The sequence below is a fragment of the Thalassophryne amazonica genome, chromosome 6 (assembly GCF_902500255.1).
Source record: "Thalassophryne amazonica chromosome 6, fThaAma1.1, whole genome shotgun sequence".
NCBI lineage: Eukaryota > Metazoa > Chordata > Actinopteri > Batrachoidiformes > Batrachoididae > Thalassophryne > Thalassophryne amazonica.
The window spans coordinates 62542194-62558345 of record NC_047108.1 but is presented as its reverse complement, the minus strand read 5'-3'; the positions used below and the strand labels follow the sequence as shown (position 1 = coordinate 62558345).

At 47.0% G+C, this 16152-nt stretch overlaps 1 protein-coding gene across 1 annotated transcript in view; it reads left to right on the top strand.

Moving 5' to 3' along the window:
- LOC117511462 (copine-5-like) overlaps positions 1-16152 on the top strand; it is a gene marked incomplete at its 5' end in the record, with an annotated part of 243000 nt that overhangs the window by 111519 nt on the left and 115329 nt on the right. The window contains 2 exons of the mRNA XM_034171485.1: positions 13993-14007; positions 14153-14229. Of these exons, the coding sequence (XP_034027376.1) occupies positions 13993-14007; positions 14153-14229 (92 nt within the window). The remainder of the gene's footprint in view (positions 1-13992; positions 14008-14152; positions 14230-16152) is intronic.

Below are 16152 nucleotides of genomic sequence, written 5' to 3'. Positions count from 1 at the left end.
GGCCCCTTGCTTTTTTCTCTTTATGTAGCACCCCTCGGGAATATATTGCGGCGTTTTGGGATTCCCTTTCATTGCTATGCTGATGACACTCAATTGTATATGCCAATAACTGCTGGTAATCTTACTCACATAAAATCCTTGGAAGATTGTCTTGCATCAGTAAGAAGTTGGATGTCTAGTAACTTCCTACTTTTAAATTCTGATAAGACTGAAGTTATGGCTTTTGGTCCAGCGAGATATCGGCATCAATTTGATCAGCTAGCATTTAGCTTAGGTCCGTGTGTTATACATCATACGGATAAAGTGAGGAACCTTGGAGTAATTTTTGATCCTGCGTTGTCCTTTGATCTCCACATTAGAGACATTACAAGGACTGCCTTCTTCCATTTGCGAAATATAGCGAGGATTCGTCCTATTCTGTCATTGGCTGATGCTGAGACTTTGATTCATGCGTTTGTCTCTTCTAGATTGGACTATTGTAATGCTCTATTCTCTGGCTTACCGCAGTCCAGGATCAGGGGTCTTCAATTGGTTCGGAATGCTGCTGCCAGACTTTTGACACAGGGCAGAAAGTTTGACCACATTACGCCAATCTTGGCGTCCCTGCACTGGCTTCCTGTTTCTGCAAGATCGGATTTTAAAGTACTGATTTTAGTTTATAAAATTGTTCATGGACTTGCACCTCCCTATCTGGCTGACTTGATAAGCCCCTATGTACCAGCTCGGGCCCTGCGTTCTCAGGGTGCAGGACTTCTGTGTTCCCAGGGTGAATAAAAAGTCTGCCGGTCACAGAGCTTTTTCCTATCGTGCCCCAGCTCTGTGGAATGATCTGCCGGCACACATTCGGCAGTCGGACACTGTGGAGACCTTTAAATCACGTTTAAAGACTCATTTATTTTCCCTGTTTTATCATTAGTGTTATGATGTGTTTTTAATCTTCTATTCTTTTACTGCTGTCTTTCTTTTATGGTTGTTTTTATTGTGTTTTAAATTTTTAATTGTTTTTTATGTTGTGAAGCGCCTTGAGACTATTTTGTTGTGAATTGGCGCTATATAAATTAATAAATTTGAATTTGAATTTGAACTGCAGTCCTAGCGTCTGTTGGGACGTACAAACAGTTAGGTGGTCCACCGCCGGGGTCTGGGTGATGCGTCAGGGCCTCCCTTATGATGTTCTCCACATCCCACGTCAGTGTAGTAACGATAGTGGACTCCGGGATGATGTTTTCTGGTGGATCCGACAGCTCCGCTTTGACTTCTTCTTCATGCACCTGGGACAGTGCGTCTGACCGCTGGTTCTTAGTCCCGGGGCGATAGGTGATCCTGAAGTCAAAACGGCCAAAAAAAAAGAGACCAACAGGCTTGCCTGGGGTTCAGACGCTTAGCGGTCTGGATATACTCCAGGTGAAAACCGTGAATGGAACCACAGCTCCCTCCAACAAGTGTCTCCACTCCTCCAGGGCCTCCTTCACCGCCAGGAGCTCCCGATTGCCGACGTCATAATTCCGCTCTGCTGCGGTCAACCTGCGGGAGAAATAGGCACAGGGGTGGAGAACCTTGTCGGATTCCCTGCTCTGGGACAGCACGGCTCCTATCCCTGAGTAAGAGGCATCTACTTCCACAACAAACTGGCGGCTAGGATCAGGCTGCACCAGAACTGGCACAGTAGAGAACCGGCGTTTCAACTCCCTAAATGCGGCTTCGCACTGATCCGACCAGGTGAAGGGAACTTTTGGGGAGGTCAGGGCTGTAAGGGGACCAACAACCTGACTATAGCCCTTGATAAACCTCCAATAGAAATTAGCGAAGCAGAGGAACTGTTGCAGCTTCCTACGGCTTGCCGGTTGGGGCCAATCTCTCACCGCCGCTACCTTGGCCGGATCAGGGGCGACGGAGTTGGAGGAGATTATGAACCCCAGGAAGGACAAAGAAGTACGGCGGAACTCGCACTTCTCGCCCTTCACAAACAGCCGGTTCTCCAACAACCGCTGCAGGACCTGACGTACATGCTTAACATGGGTCTCAGGATCCGGGGAGAAGATGAGGATATCGTCTAGGTATACGAAGACAAACCGATGCAGGAAGTCCCGCAAGACATCATTTACTAATGCTTGGAACGTCGCGGGGGCGTTAGTGAGGCCGAACGGCATGACCAGGTACTCAAAGTGACCTAACGGGGTCTTAAAGGCCGTCTTCCATTCGTCTCCCTTCCGGATCCGAACCAGGTGATACGCGTTCCTAAGATCCAATTTAGTAAATATTTTGGCTCCATGCAGGAGCATGAACACTGAATCTAACAGGGGCAACGGGTATCAGTTGCTAACCGTGATCTCGTTCAGCCCTCTGAAATCAATGCATGGACGGAGTCTGCCATCCTTCTTGCCCACAAAAAAGAAACCAGCACCTAATGGGGAGGACGAGTTCCGGATCAACCTGGCAGCTAAAGAGTCCCGGATGTAGGTTTCCATCGATTCTCGCTTGGGACGTGAGAGGTTGTACAGTTTACTGGACGGATACTCAGTGCCCGGGATTAAATCAATGGCACAATCGTATGGTTGATCCGGGGGAAGCGTGAGTGCCAGATCTTTGCTGAAAACATCAGCAAGATCGTGGTACTCAACTGGCACCGTCGTGAGATTGGGAGGGACTCGAACCTCCTCTTTAGCAGTCTCACCGGGTGGAACCGAGGATCGTAAACACTCCTGGTGGCAGGTTTCGCTCCATTGAGCCGCAACCCCAGACAGCCAATCGATCCGGGGATTGTGCTTACTAATCCATGGATAGCCCAAAATAACTCTGGAGGTAGAAGGTGTCACAAAAAACACAATCTCCTCCCTGTGATTCCCAGACACAACCAGTGTTAAGGGCTGTGTCTGGTGTGTGATTAATGGAAGAAGGGTGCCATCTAGTGCCCGTCCCCTCACTGGTAAAGGAAGAGCCACTAGAGGAAGCCCTACTTCTTTAGCCCATCTGCTATCTAGCAGATTCCCTTCTGACCCCGTGTCGATTAGTGCTGGGGCTTGAAGGGTTAAATCCCCACAGAGGATCACAACTGGGATTCATTCCTTCATGAAGATTTTCGTGCATGTGTGTGCGTGCGCGTGTGTGTTATGGCCCACCCTTAGCCCAATCTCTAAGGGCGAGCGTTGGTGTTTAACCGCTTGGGGCATTGTTTCTGCAAATGCTCGTTAGAGCTGCAGAAAAAGCACTCTCCACGGGCCAGCCTCCTCTGTCTGTTTTCTAATTTTATTTTGGCCCTGCTTGTGTCCATAGCTTCGTCAGCAGGGGGAGCTGTCGTCACACGGAGCACTCTGGCTCTGGAGCGTGGGGAAGGCGGGGCTGCTTCGGACCGGGAAGGGAAAGGGGCGGCGCGTGCCCGGCCACGTCCTTCGTCTCGCTCCCGTCAACGTTCTTCCAATCGGTTGTCTAAATGTATGACTAAATCAATAAGCCCGTCTAAATCCCGCGGCTCATCTCTATCCACCAGGTGCTCCTTCAGCCGGCAATCGTGGCTGCAACACGGAAGTCGACTGCATACTCTGCAGCGCTCCGTCGCCCCTGTCGAATGGACAGCAGCAGCGTGGAAGCAGATTCGCCTCGATTAGGGTGATCAAACACTTGTCTGAATTCCCGTACGAACCCAGTGTAAGTCGTTAGGAGCCGCGAATTCTGCTCCCAAAGCGCCGTAGCCCAGGCAAACCTCACCTCGAAGCAAACTGACAACATAAGCCACCTTGCTGGAGTCTGACGCATACATTACTGGACGCTGAGCAAAGACGAGCGAGCACTGCATTAAGAAGTCCGCGCACGTCTCAACACAGCCTCTGTACGGCTCCGGGGGACTTATGTATGCTTCAGGGGATGGGGGGGGTCCGTTGAACAACCACAGGAGGGTCCCTGTTCTGCAACAGGTCGGCAGGAGGAGGAGCGGCAGCCACGCCCTGTGCACGCGCTTCCACCTGTGCGATGAGAGCATCCATCCTACGATTGAGTAGTACATTCTGCTCGGTTACCAAATCCAACCGAGCAGTGAAAGCGGCCAAAAATTGCTGCAACGCACCCATTATTCCTCCTGCAGAAGCCTGTGCACCTTGCGTCTCCATTGACTGTTCAACGGGTGGGTTGTGCCCCTCGGGATCCATGACGTTGGCCGAGATATCCTGTTGGGGAAAGTGTAATGCATGGACCCACAACAGGGGGCGCAAATGAACGGTCAATAGATAATCCAATAAATACAATTTATTGTGGCAAATGTGCACAACAGGTTGAATACTGCTTTTAGACAGTCAATTACAAAATACAACAGGTGACATGTGGGCAGGCCCGAGGGTAGGAGACGCCTATCCAGAGAAGAGCAGGCGGAACCCACAAGGTTCCGCCGCCAACGAAGACCTGCAGTACACTGAAGCCGCCAAGTCCAGAGTCCCCAGGTGGCCTCTGCTTCAGCTGTCAGATCCAGTACTGCTGGCAGGAACGAAAACAGGTTAATGGTGGGTGTGTGGACACCCAGTAAGCAGTCAGCAACTCACAATGTTTATCCACTTGGAGGGAACACCTCCACCTCCAACTCTGGAACAAGTTAACAGCAGAGCCTGAACTACTACTTATCGTAAGTGGAATGAGGAGTGAAGATCGTCACTCCCCCACCGTCCACAAACCCAGCTCCAGCTGTAAGTAGAGTTCCAGGTACTCCTGCAAAAGGTTCAGAACAAACAAGGTATGTGCGTTCGGCACAGAAAAACGGCTGAGAGAATTACCTGAGTGGTAAACTGATATCTCGGCAGAGATGTGGTGTCTCCTCCAGGCTTTTATGGTGATGATGATGGTGATTGCTGACAGCTGTCAGTCCTGGCTCCTGGGTAGTAACTCTGCCCTCTGGTGCCTGAAACCCGACTACAGGCAGGGCGCCCTCTGGCATAGGCCAGCAGTACCTCCTCTTCGGGCAGCCCACACAACATATACTCAAAACCTTGATTAATCTTTTTAGTCACATAGCACTACTATTATTCTGAACACTTCTGTATGAGCACGTTCACAATAAAGATTGAGGGAACGATGAATGCAGCAATGTACAGAGACATCCTGGACGAGGTGGTGGGGTGACCTCTTAATCCCACCCTTTCTCAGTGTTCACCAGCAACAAAATTCTGTACAACTACAGCTAATTTTGCATTCAAAACCCTTAAGGGCCCTGTCCCACTGGCGTTTAGGAGGATTTGCGTATGGATTGCACGCAAAATTGGCCCATATTCGCCAAACATCCACAATATCTGTGTAACATGCCTATATGAGTCGGCCGTCATCCGAACACGCCCGTGATCTTCCGCAGAGGCAAGCATGTCCGCAGCCAGGATTTTTGAGCTGTTCAAAAATCTGAATGCGGATAATATCCACCTTACATACTCCATATATACTCAATTCATACACAATACATACTCACTCCATGCGCTGTATATCTGCCATTAACTGTTGATATCTGCAACTGATGGGGATTTGCTGCTTGGCAGCGGACTGGGACAGTGTGTAAAACAGATATATATCGTGCCCCTCATGTCCACATCACAAACTAAAATAAGGTGTAGCAAATGCATACAAATTGGCCATGAATAAAGCGTTTTTATTAAATCTGCTTTGCGGACAATCTGTGAATGCATAACAAACACGTCACGTAAACCAAAAGTACTATATGTGGCAGAAAGCGACATACCTGCGAGTCAGTGCCGGTCCGGCTGTTTAAATCCACAAAGACGTAGCTGCTGCGATCTAGGACTTTTATGTAACACCAACAAAAGGAAGAATTTCTGTTTATCCACAACTCAAGCTGAAGTATGTTTTCTGTGACACTCTCAAAAAAAAAACGAAAAAAAAAAAAAACACCGTCTCACACCCTGAGCTCATGAACAGTTAACCCTCGCATGACAAAATGAACAAAAAAATCAACTTGTCTAAGTCCAGCAAATGCTCCAGAGGCTGTATTGTTGGTGTGAATAGTGATGCCGATGGCCCAAGTGTGCATCTTTTATGACTGCAATGCAGATGCCGTGCACGCGCAACACATAATACACCCATAATACTACCGTGATAATCTCAATGTGTCGGATCAGTTTCCTCACTACATGCGTTATATAACTGTGATTGTTCATCATATATTCACTATATATTATTAATATGTCCGTAATTCATACTGGGACATTTGTCATTTTTGGCCATTTTTGTTGCGGACTACAACGAACGCCCGCAATTTGTATACTCAATTCATGCGCAATTAATCCTCTCCGCAGTGGGACAGGGCCCTAACTCCATCCATCCATCCATTTTGTTTTGGCTTTATCCGGAGTTGGGTCACGGGAGCAGCAGCTCAAGCAAATCCGCCCAGACCTCCCGATCCACACGCACCTCCCCCAGCTCCTCCAGGGGAACCCCAAGGCGTTCCCAAGCTAGCCAAGAGATGTAGTCCCTCCAGCGTGTCCTGGGTCTTCCCAGGGGCCTCCTCCCAATGGGACGTGCCCGGAATACCTCTCTAGCGAGGCATCCAGGGGGCATCCAGAAAAGATGCCCGAGCCACCTCAACTGACTCCTTTCGACGTCGAGGAGCAGCGGCTCGACTCCGAGCTCCTCCCAAGTGACTGAGCTCTTCACCCTATCTCTAAGGGAGCGCCCAGCCACCCTGCAGAGGAAAGTCATCTCGGCCGCTTGTACTCGCGATCTTGTTCTTTCGGTCATGAGCCAAATCTCATGACCATAGATGAGGATCGGAACGTAGATCGATCGGTAAATCGAGAGCTTTGCCCCCCTACTCAGCTCTCTTTTCACCACGACGGTCCGATACAGCGACCGCATCACTGCAGATGCTGCACCGATCTGTCTATCAATCTCACGCTCCATCCGTCCCTCACTCGTGAACAAGACCCCGAGATACTTAAACTCCTCCACTTGAGGCAAGGACACTCCACCGACCTGAAGAGGGCAAAGCACCTTTTTCCAGTCGAGAACCATGGCCTCGGATTTGGAGGTGCTGATTTTCATCCCGGACGCTTCACACTCGGCTGCAAACCGCCCCAGTGCACGCTGAGGGTCCTGATTTAACGAAGCCAACAGAACCACATCGTCCACAAATAGCAGAGACGAGATTTTGTGGTTCCCAAACCAGACCCCCTCTACACCCTGGCTGCACCTAGAAATTCTGTCCATAAAAATAATGAACAGAACTGGTAACAAAGGGCAGTCCTGGCGGAGGCCAACGTGAACTGGAAATAGGTTTGACTTACTACCGGCAATGCGAACCAAGCTCCTGCTGCGGTCGTACAGGGACCGGATAGTCCTTAGCAAAGGACCCCGGACCCTGTAGTCCCGGAGCACCCCCCACAGGGTGCCCCGAGGGACACGGTCGAATGCCTTCTCCAGATCCACAAAACATGTGGACTGGTTGGGCAAACTCCCATGAACCCTCGAGCACCAGATGGAGCATGTAGAGCTGGTCCAGTGTACCGTGACCAGGATGAAAATCACACTGCTCCTCCTGAATCCGAGGTTCGACCATCGGTCGAATTCTCCTCTCCAGAATAAACCTTACCTGGGAGGCTGAGGAGTGTGATCCCCCTATAGTTGGAACACACCCTCCGGTCCCCCTTCTTAAACAGAGGGACCAGCACCCCGGTCTGCCAGTCCAGAGGCACTGTCCCCGATCGCCACGCGATGTTGCAGAGGCGTGTCAGCCAAGACAGTCCCACAACATCCAGAGACTTAAGGTACTCAGGACGGATTTCATCCACCCCAGGAGCCTTGCCACCGAGGAGCTTTCTAACCACCTCGGTGACTTCGGCCTGGGTAATGGATGAGTCCGCCTCTGAGTCCCCAGTCTCTGCCTCCTCTTCCACCGCCCGACAACATCCCCAGTCAGGGTCAACAGCTCCCCTCCCGCACCGTAAACAGTGCTGGTGGAGAGCTGCTTCCGCCTCCTGAGGCATCGGACGTTTTGCCAGAATCTCTTCGAGGCCAACCGATAGTCCTCCTCCATGGCCTCCCTGAACTCCTCCCAGACCTGAGTTTTTGCCTCTGTGACCGCCCGGGCTGCGGCACACTTGGCCTGCCGGTACCTGTCAGCTGCCTCCAGGGTCCCACCTACCAACAAAGATAAGTAGGACTCCTTCTTCAGATTGACGGCATCCCTTACTTCCGGCGTCCACCACCGGGTTCGGGGATTGCCGCTGCGACAGGCACCAGAGACCTTGTGACCACAGCTACGAGCGGCCGCATCGACAATGGAGGTGGAGAACATGGTCCCCTCGGACTCCATGTCTCCATCCTCCCCCGGGATCTGGGAGAAGCTCTCCCGGAGGTGGGAGTTGAAGACCTCGCTGACAGAGGGTTCCGCCAGTCGTTCCCAGCAGACCCTCACGATACGTTTGGGCCTGCCAGGTCTGACCGGCTTCCTCCCCTCCCAGCGGATCCAACTCACCACCAGGTGGTGATCGGTCGACAGCTCTGCCCCTCTCTTCACTAGAGTGTCTGAGACACGTGGCCGAAGGTCAGATGATATGACTACAAAGTCGATCATCGACCTCCAGCTCAGGGTGTCCTGGTGCCACGTGCACTTATGGACACCCTTGTGCTCGAACATGGTGTTCGTGATGGTCAAACTGTGACTTCCCAACAGCCAGGGGCTGTGAGCATGGACCGGGCCACTGGGCCACCCACCCTCGACCGCCACCCAATCCTCTCTGCACCCGACCCCCATGGCCCCTTCTGCCAGTGGTGAACCCAAATGAGGGCGGGCCCACATCGCTCTTTCCCGGCCGGGCCCCATGGGCTAAGGCCCGACCACCAGGGGCTCGTGCGCAAGCCCCAACCCCAGGCCTGGCTCCAAGGTGGGGCCCTGGCTCCGCCATACCGGGCAACGTCTCGGTCATTGATTTTTTACTGGTCATGGAGGTTCTGAACTGCCCTTACTCTGACCCATCACCTAGGACTTGTTTGCCTTGGGAGAAGGCAAACAGGCAAACAATGCCCCCGACAACATAGCTCCTAGGATGATCCGGGTACGCAAACTCCCCCACCATGATAAGGTGGCAGCTAGAGGGGGAGAGTGCCCTAACTTTCAGGTCAAAACCTATCAAAATGCAGGCCGTTGTACAACCCCAATTCCAATGAAGTTGGGACGTTGTGTGAAATGTAAATAAAAACAGAATACAATGATTTGCAAATCCTCTTCAACCTATATTCAATTGAATACACCACAAAGACAAGATTTTTAATGTTCAAACTCATATACTTTATTATTTTTGTCCAAATATTTGCTCATTTTGAAATGGATGCCTGCAACACATTTCAAAAACGCTGGGACAGTGGTATGTTTACCACTGTGATAGATCACCTTTCCTTCTAACAACACTCAATAAGTATTTGGGAACTTAGGACACCAATTGTGAGTGTCATGATTGGGTAAAAAAGGAGCATCCTCAAATGTCTCAGCCATTCACAAGCAAAAATTGGGTGAGGATCAGCTGCGTGAAAAAATAGTCTAACAGTTTAAGAACAATGTTTCTCAATGTTCAAGTGCAAGGAATTTAGGGATTCCATCATCTACAGTCAGAAGCTTGGGAGAATGTGGAGAACTTTCTACGCATAAGCGGGAAGGCTGAAAACCAATATTGAATGCCTGTGACCTTCGATCCCTCAGGCGACACTGCATTAAAAACTGAAATCATTGTGCAAAGGATCTTACCACGTGGGCTCAGGAACACTTCAGAAAATCATTGTTAGTTAACATAGTTTGCCGCTACATCTACAAGTGCAAGTTAAAACTCTCCCATGCAATGCGAAAGCCATACATCAGCAACATCCAGAAACGCCGCCGCCTTCTCTGGGCCTGAGCTCATATGAAATGGACAGATGCAAAGTGGAAAAGTGTGCTGTGGTCTGATGAGTCTACATTTCAAATTGTTTTTGGAAATCATGAACGTCGTGTCCTCCGGACAAAAGAGTAAAAAAGACCATCCAGACTGTTACCAGTGCTAAGTTCAAAAGCCAGCATCTGTGATAGTATGGGGGGGGAGGGGGGGTGCGTGTTAGTGCCCATGTCATGGGCAACTTACACATCTATGATGGCACCATCAATGCTGAAAAGTACATCCAGGTTTTGGAGCAACACATGGTGCCATCCAAGCAACTTCTTTTTCAGGGACGTCCCTGCTTATTTCAATAAGACAATGCCAAGCCACATTCTGCACGTGTTACAACAGCGTGGCTTCGTAGTAAAAGAGTGCGGATACTAGATTGGCCTTCCTACAGTCCAGACCTGTCGCCCATTGAAAATGTGTGGTGCATTATGAAGCGCAAAATATGACGGAGACCCCAGAGTGTTGAACAACTGAAGTCGTACATCAAGCAAGAATGGGAAATAATTCTACCTACAAATCTTCAACAATTAGTGTCCTCAATTCCCGAACGCTTATTGAGTGTTGTTAGAAGGAAAAGTGATGTAACACAGTGATAAACATACCACTGTCCCAGCTTTTTGAAATGTGTTGCAGGCATCCATTTCAAAATGAGCAAATATTTGCACAAAAACAATAAAGTTTATCAGTTTGAACATTAAATATCTTGTCATTTTGGTGTATTCAATTGAATATAGGTTGAAGAGGATTTGCAAATCATTGTATTCTGTTTTTATTTACATTTTACACAACGTCCCGACTTCATTGGAATGGGGGTTGTAGATTGAAATATTCTTCATGGTGACAGACAAATGAAAGTAAAAAGAAAATGTTTGGACTGCCTTCTTTTTTTACCACCTATGCAAAAGTGATCACATTTGCATTACAATGTTTTTGTATACGAGGGCTGTCAATAAAGTTACGGTCCTTTTTATTTTTTTCAAAAACTATATGGATTTCATTCATATGTTTTTACGTCAGACATGCTTGAACCCTCGTGAGCATGCGTGAGTTTTTCCACGCCTGTCGGTGACGTCATTCGCCTGTGAGCACTCCTTGTGGGAGGAGTCGTCCAGCCCCTCGTCGGAATTCCTTTGTCTGAGAAGTTGCTGAGAGACTGGTGTGTTGTTTGATCAAAATTTTTTCTAAACCTGTGAGACACATCGAAGTGGACACGGTTCGAAAAATTAAGCTGGTTTTCAGTGAAAATTTTAACGGCTGATGAGAGATTTTGAGGTGATTCTGTCGCTTTAAGGACTTTTCACGGTGCGAGACGTCGCGCAGCGCTCTCAGGCGGCGTCATCAGCCTGTTCAAGCTGAAAACCTCCACATTTCAGGCTCTATTGATCCAGGACGTCGTGAGAGAACAGAGAAGTTTCAGAAGAAGTCGGTTTCAGCATTTTATCCGGATATTCCATTGTTAAAGGAGATTTTTTTAATGAAAGACGTGCGGACGGGTCCGCGCGTCGGGACGCAGCCGCCGCGACGCTCCGCCACAGGAAAAACACCTCTGTTGAAAGCCTTAAGGACAAGTTGGAACATGTCCTGCCTGTTAAACAATTTCTCATATACTCACTCCACTGAAAGCCATCAAAAGCCGCCTGGATTTTACAAATGGTTATCAACACGGAGGTGTTTTTCCTGTGCCGCCGCACCGCGTCGGCTGCGTCCCGACGCGCGGATCCGTCCGCACGTCTTTCATTAAAAAAATCTCCTTTAACAGTGGAATATCCGGATAAAATGCTGAAACCGACTTCTTCTGAAACTTCTCTGTTCTCTCACGACATCCTGGATCAATAGAGCCTGAAATGTGGAGGTTTTCAGCTTGAACAGGCTGATGACGGCGCCTGAGAGCGCTGCACGACGTCTCGCACCGTGAAAAGTCCTTAAAGCAACAGAATCACCTCAAAATCTCTCATCAGCTGTTAAAATTTTCACTGAAAACCAGCTTACTTTTTCGAACCGTGTCCACTTCGATGTGTCTCACAGGTTTAGAAAAAATTTTGATCAAACAAAGCGCCAGTCTCTCAGCAACTTCTCAGACAAAGGAATTCCGACGAGGGGCTGGACGACTCCTCCCACAAGGAGTGCTCACAGGCGAATGACGTCACCGACAGGCGTGGAAAAACTCAGGCATGCGCACGAGGGTTCAAGCATGTCTGACGTAAAAACATATGAATGAAATCCATATAGTTTTTGAAAAAAATAAAAAGGACCGTTACTTTATTGACAGCCCTCGTATAGTTGTGCTCAAATGTTTACATACCGTGGCAGAATTTTGGATTTCTTGACCATTTTTTTCAGGGAATATGAATGATACAACATATACTTTTTTTTCACTCATGGTTAGTGGTTGTGTGAAGCCATTTATTGTCAATTGAGTGTTTTGCTCTTTTTAAGTCACAGTGACAACAAAAACTAACCGAATGACCTGGCTCAAAAGTTTATATACCCTGGTGAGGTAGACCAACAAAAATTTTAGCAACAACTGCCAGGGAAATTGTTGTTAGTTCATGTCCGTTCAAACACTGTATGTGTTCCCCAGCTGTGACATCCAGAACCACAGATCTCCGCAGCCGCCCCTTTCGGCAGCAACACTCCCTGTCAGTTCAGCACACACACCAACGTGTCACTCTGTCTGTTTGTAAAGTCACACTCGTGGGGTGCTTAGGCAAATTTCACATCCAGCTCGACAGTAATTGTCTGCTGACTGTTGTGAGCGGTGTTAAATGTTCCTGCATGTCACCTGGAATTTGGCCAACACCTGCTGCGAGAGGGTTCGATGGGCTCTCACAGCACACACTCTGTCTTTCAGCCGCTGGTGTGCGCAAATAGTTGTAGCAACAAGGTGTATGAGGCATTAGAGGCAGCTACGATTTTACATGTATTGCATACGATTCCTGCTTCATGTGCACTTCATGCACAATTCAACCAAATTCGCACTATGTATGAAGGGGCGCTGAAGGGGGCAATACACATTATTAAGAACTGGGGTATGTAAACTTTTGATCAGGGTCATTTGGGTAGTTTCTGTTGTCATTATGATTTAAAAAGAGTAAACACACTTCTTTCACAATGGATGGCTTCTCAAAACCATTAACCATGAGTGAAAAAAAAGTTTTTTGTTATCATTCATATTCTTTGAAAAAATGGCCAAAAAAAAAAAAGGAAAATCTAAAATTCTGCCAGGGTATGTAAACTTCTGAGCACAACTGTATAGTGACAATACAGATGTAGCTGTTGCTGAAGAGGTTTTTAAACTGTTTTAACTATAAGTCATGACCTGTGTGTGGGAGAAAGGGACCAAGGAATATGGCTCCAGAATATTGGTAACACTCAATGTGAGAGGCAAAACAACAACATATCAGGTTTATGGATAATTGTAACACACAAAGTACATACAGAAAAGCAATGCCTTATAGGGACATGTTTTCATAATTGTTCAAGTGCAAAATAGTTGCTCTAAGTCCCAGCTTTCTTCCCTGAGGTATTATTTCTGTTTTGAAATACATGACCCCTTTGGTTGTTTGCAATCACAAACAATTCCATGGGGGTGAAAATGTGGATTTGGCAGCACTGTTTTACTGAGCATGAACAAATACAAAGTGTCCCTTGAAGGTAAATTTGTGCCAGCATTCAAATTTAATCCAAAACTGTGACTCTTACTATGCAGAGCTTGAACAAATGTATTTTCCACACTTGTTTTGCATATGATCAAAATTTCCACCATTATTTAACCCTATGTCACTGGGATCCTTTTATGTTTTTGCATTGTGGTGTTTCAAACCTCCATGCTGTGGACACAGGCGCTGCTCCTCTAAAATCTCTGTATCTTTCTTGCCTTCATTGCTTTAGTTCTCTCCTATTTATGCCTCTTTTTCTGAGAGTCTAAGTCTTTCCATCAACTGCTCTACCCATTCTGTCACTTCTGCCCTTCTTTCTGCCACTCCTTCAATGACATTTTGGTATGTGAGTTGTGTACCTTCAATTCCATGATATGATCTGTTGTGTCAATGCTGCTGCCTGGTCGCTCTCTCTTCCTCCTCCACCCTGGAAGCCAACCGACTTTAACGTACGTGTTTGCCTTAGATGTCTTAATTTTTAGCTGTACAATACATACAACCACACTGAACTCCTCACTGACTCTCCTTGTTACCCCCGTGAATGTCCCATCACACTTTACACCCCTTTCCACTTAATGCTCCCCTCCATGGCAGGACTTCCTGGGGCAGGTCTACTGCACGCTTGGAGAGATTGTCGGCTCACCTGCCAGCCGCCTGGAGAAACCTCTGGGGTGAGTGTTTCATTTATTCATTACATTTTTTACTTCTTTTTATTTCTTCTTCTTGTCTTGCTAAGTCGGAATCCTGGATTCATCCCCGAGGCATGAAATCATGAAGCTCTTTTAGCCTGTGGTGATGTCTGCCTGTGCTGAAGGTAACTTTCCTTGCAATTATAGGATATGTGAGGGATGGTTTTGTGGTCACAGTGAACTGGGATCCTGTACTGCAGTTGGTCACTCATGTGACAGTCCCGTCTTACTGGTTTCTCCATCTCACACATCAAACAATGCTAGTTGTATTTGCCCAATGTTGCAATATTGCCTGCATCTAAAGAACCTGATTATGGCACTACAGGTGTAAATAAATAAATAATTCATAGTTTTTCTGAAAAAAAACGAACAAAAAAAAACAGGCAGCTATGGTTGCCAAAATAATTCAGTGAAAATGCAGTAAAATTATGTTAATATACTATAGAACAAGCTGTGAATTGTACTGTATAAAGCTGTTGTAATTTACAACAAAATAAAATTAAATAAAAAAATATATTTTAAACCAATAAATTCAATAGCATTTTTTTTTTTTTACTAAGTTAACATAATCATGCCATTTTTAAACTAATAATTTCTGTAAAATTCCAATGAGTTGTTACTTTTTGTAGTGCAGCAACATAAACAATACTTCACATGGTGATACAAGTACGAAATCCAGCAAAAATTCTCCTTAGACATTGCTCTTTTGAAAAAAACAACTGGCCACCTGAATTTTCAATAGGCGGCCAGTTAAGGGTCAATTGAAGGATTACACAGGGGTTAAAATATAAAAATGCTCCAATCATATTGAAAAATATACCACATTATTTGTATGATCACAAAGATTTCAAAAAGGTATAGTTTGGACTATCTATGACTGAATGTTATGGAGTTATGGGGTAAAAACCTTAAGAATGGTGACAAAGTTCAGTTTCAGTTTGTACAGGGGTCAAAGTTAGAGTTGCTCCAATTTTGTTCAAAGGTGATGCAAATTATTGATTGAGTTAATAGGGTTTCAAAAAGCAATTCTTCAATTCCTATTGAAAATTCAAGTGGCCCATCGTTTTTTTCAAAAGAGTAATATCTAACAAGTACTTTTGCCAAATTTGGTGCTTGTATCACCATTTGAAGGATTCCTCTGTAAATATTCTGTTATCTGCTGCACTATTGTATCTTGAATTCCATTTAATGAAATTTTACTTTGCTCCCATTTTGGTCAGGGCCACCACAGGAGGTTTGGCATCAGATCCACATGTTGATACTGTTTTTCAAACACAGCTCGAGCTGTATGAAGAGAATGGGGCTCGTGCAGCGTTGAACCTCGGATATTTTGCTTTGGAGCCAGGCACGCTTACTGTGTGCACCACTGTCACACAGTTGGAACTATGAAAATATATGCATTCCTTTTCTATGCTCCAATCAAGGATGGGGGTGGTGGGGGGAGCTTGAGCCTATCCCAGCAGTCATAGGGCGAGCGGCGGGGTACAGCAGTCTATCACAGGGCCACATATAGACAGAGAAACTCATTCACATCTACGACCAATTTAAACATGATTGTGTGTGGACGTGGGAGGAAGCCGGAACACCCGGGCGGAACCCAAGAAACCATGGAGAGAACATGCAAACTCCACATAGAAAGGACCAGGCGGGAAGTCATCACAGGATGCTCTTGCTGTGAGGCAACAGTGCTCCCCACGAAGGCGCCTACGAAAATATAATCGATTCATGTAATAATGCTGTATTAACATATTTTCACTGCATTTGTATATAGTATGTTATTATGAGGAGTTCTGCAAAAGGCATTTCTGTTTAGAATTGAGTAGGCTAAATACCAATAGGATAATATAGATTTTGCAGGTCATTACATTTTCAGACCAATTCACCCCAAGTGACAAAAGGGTGGAG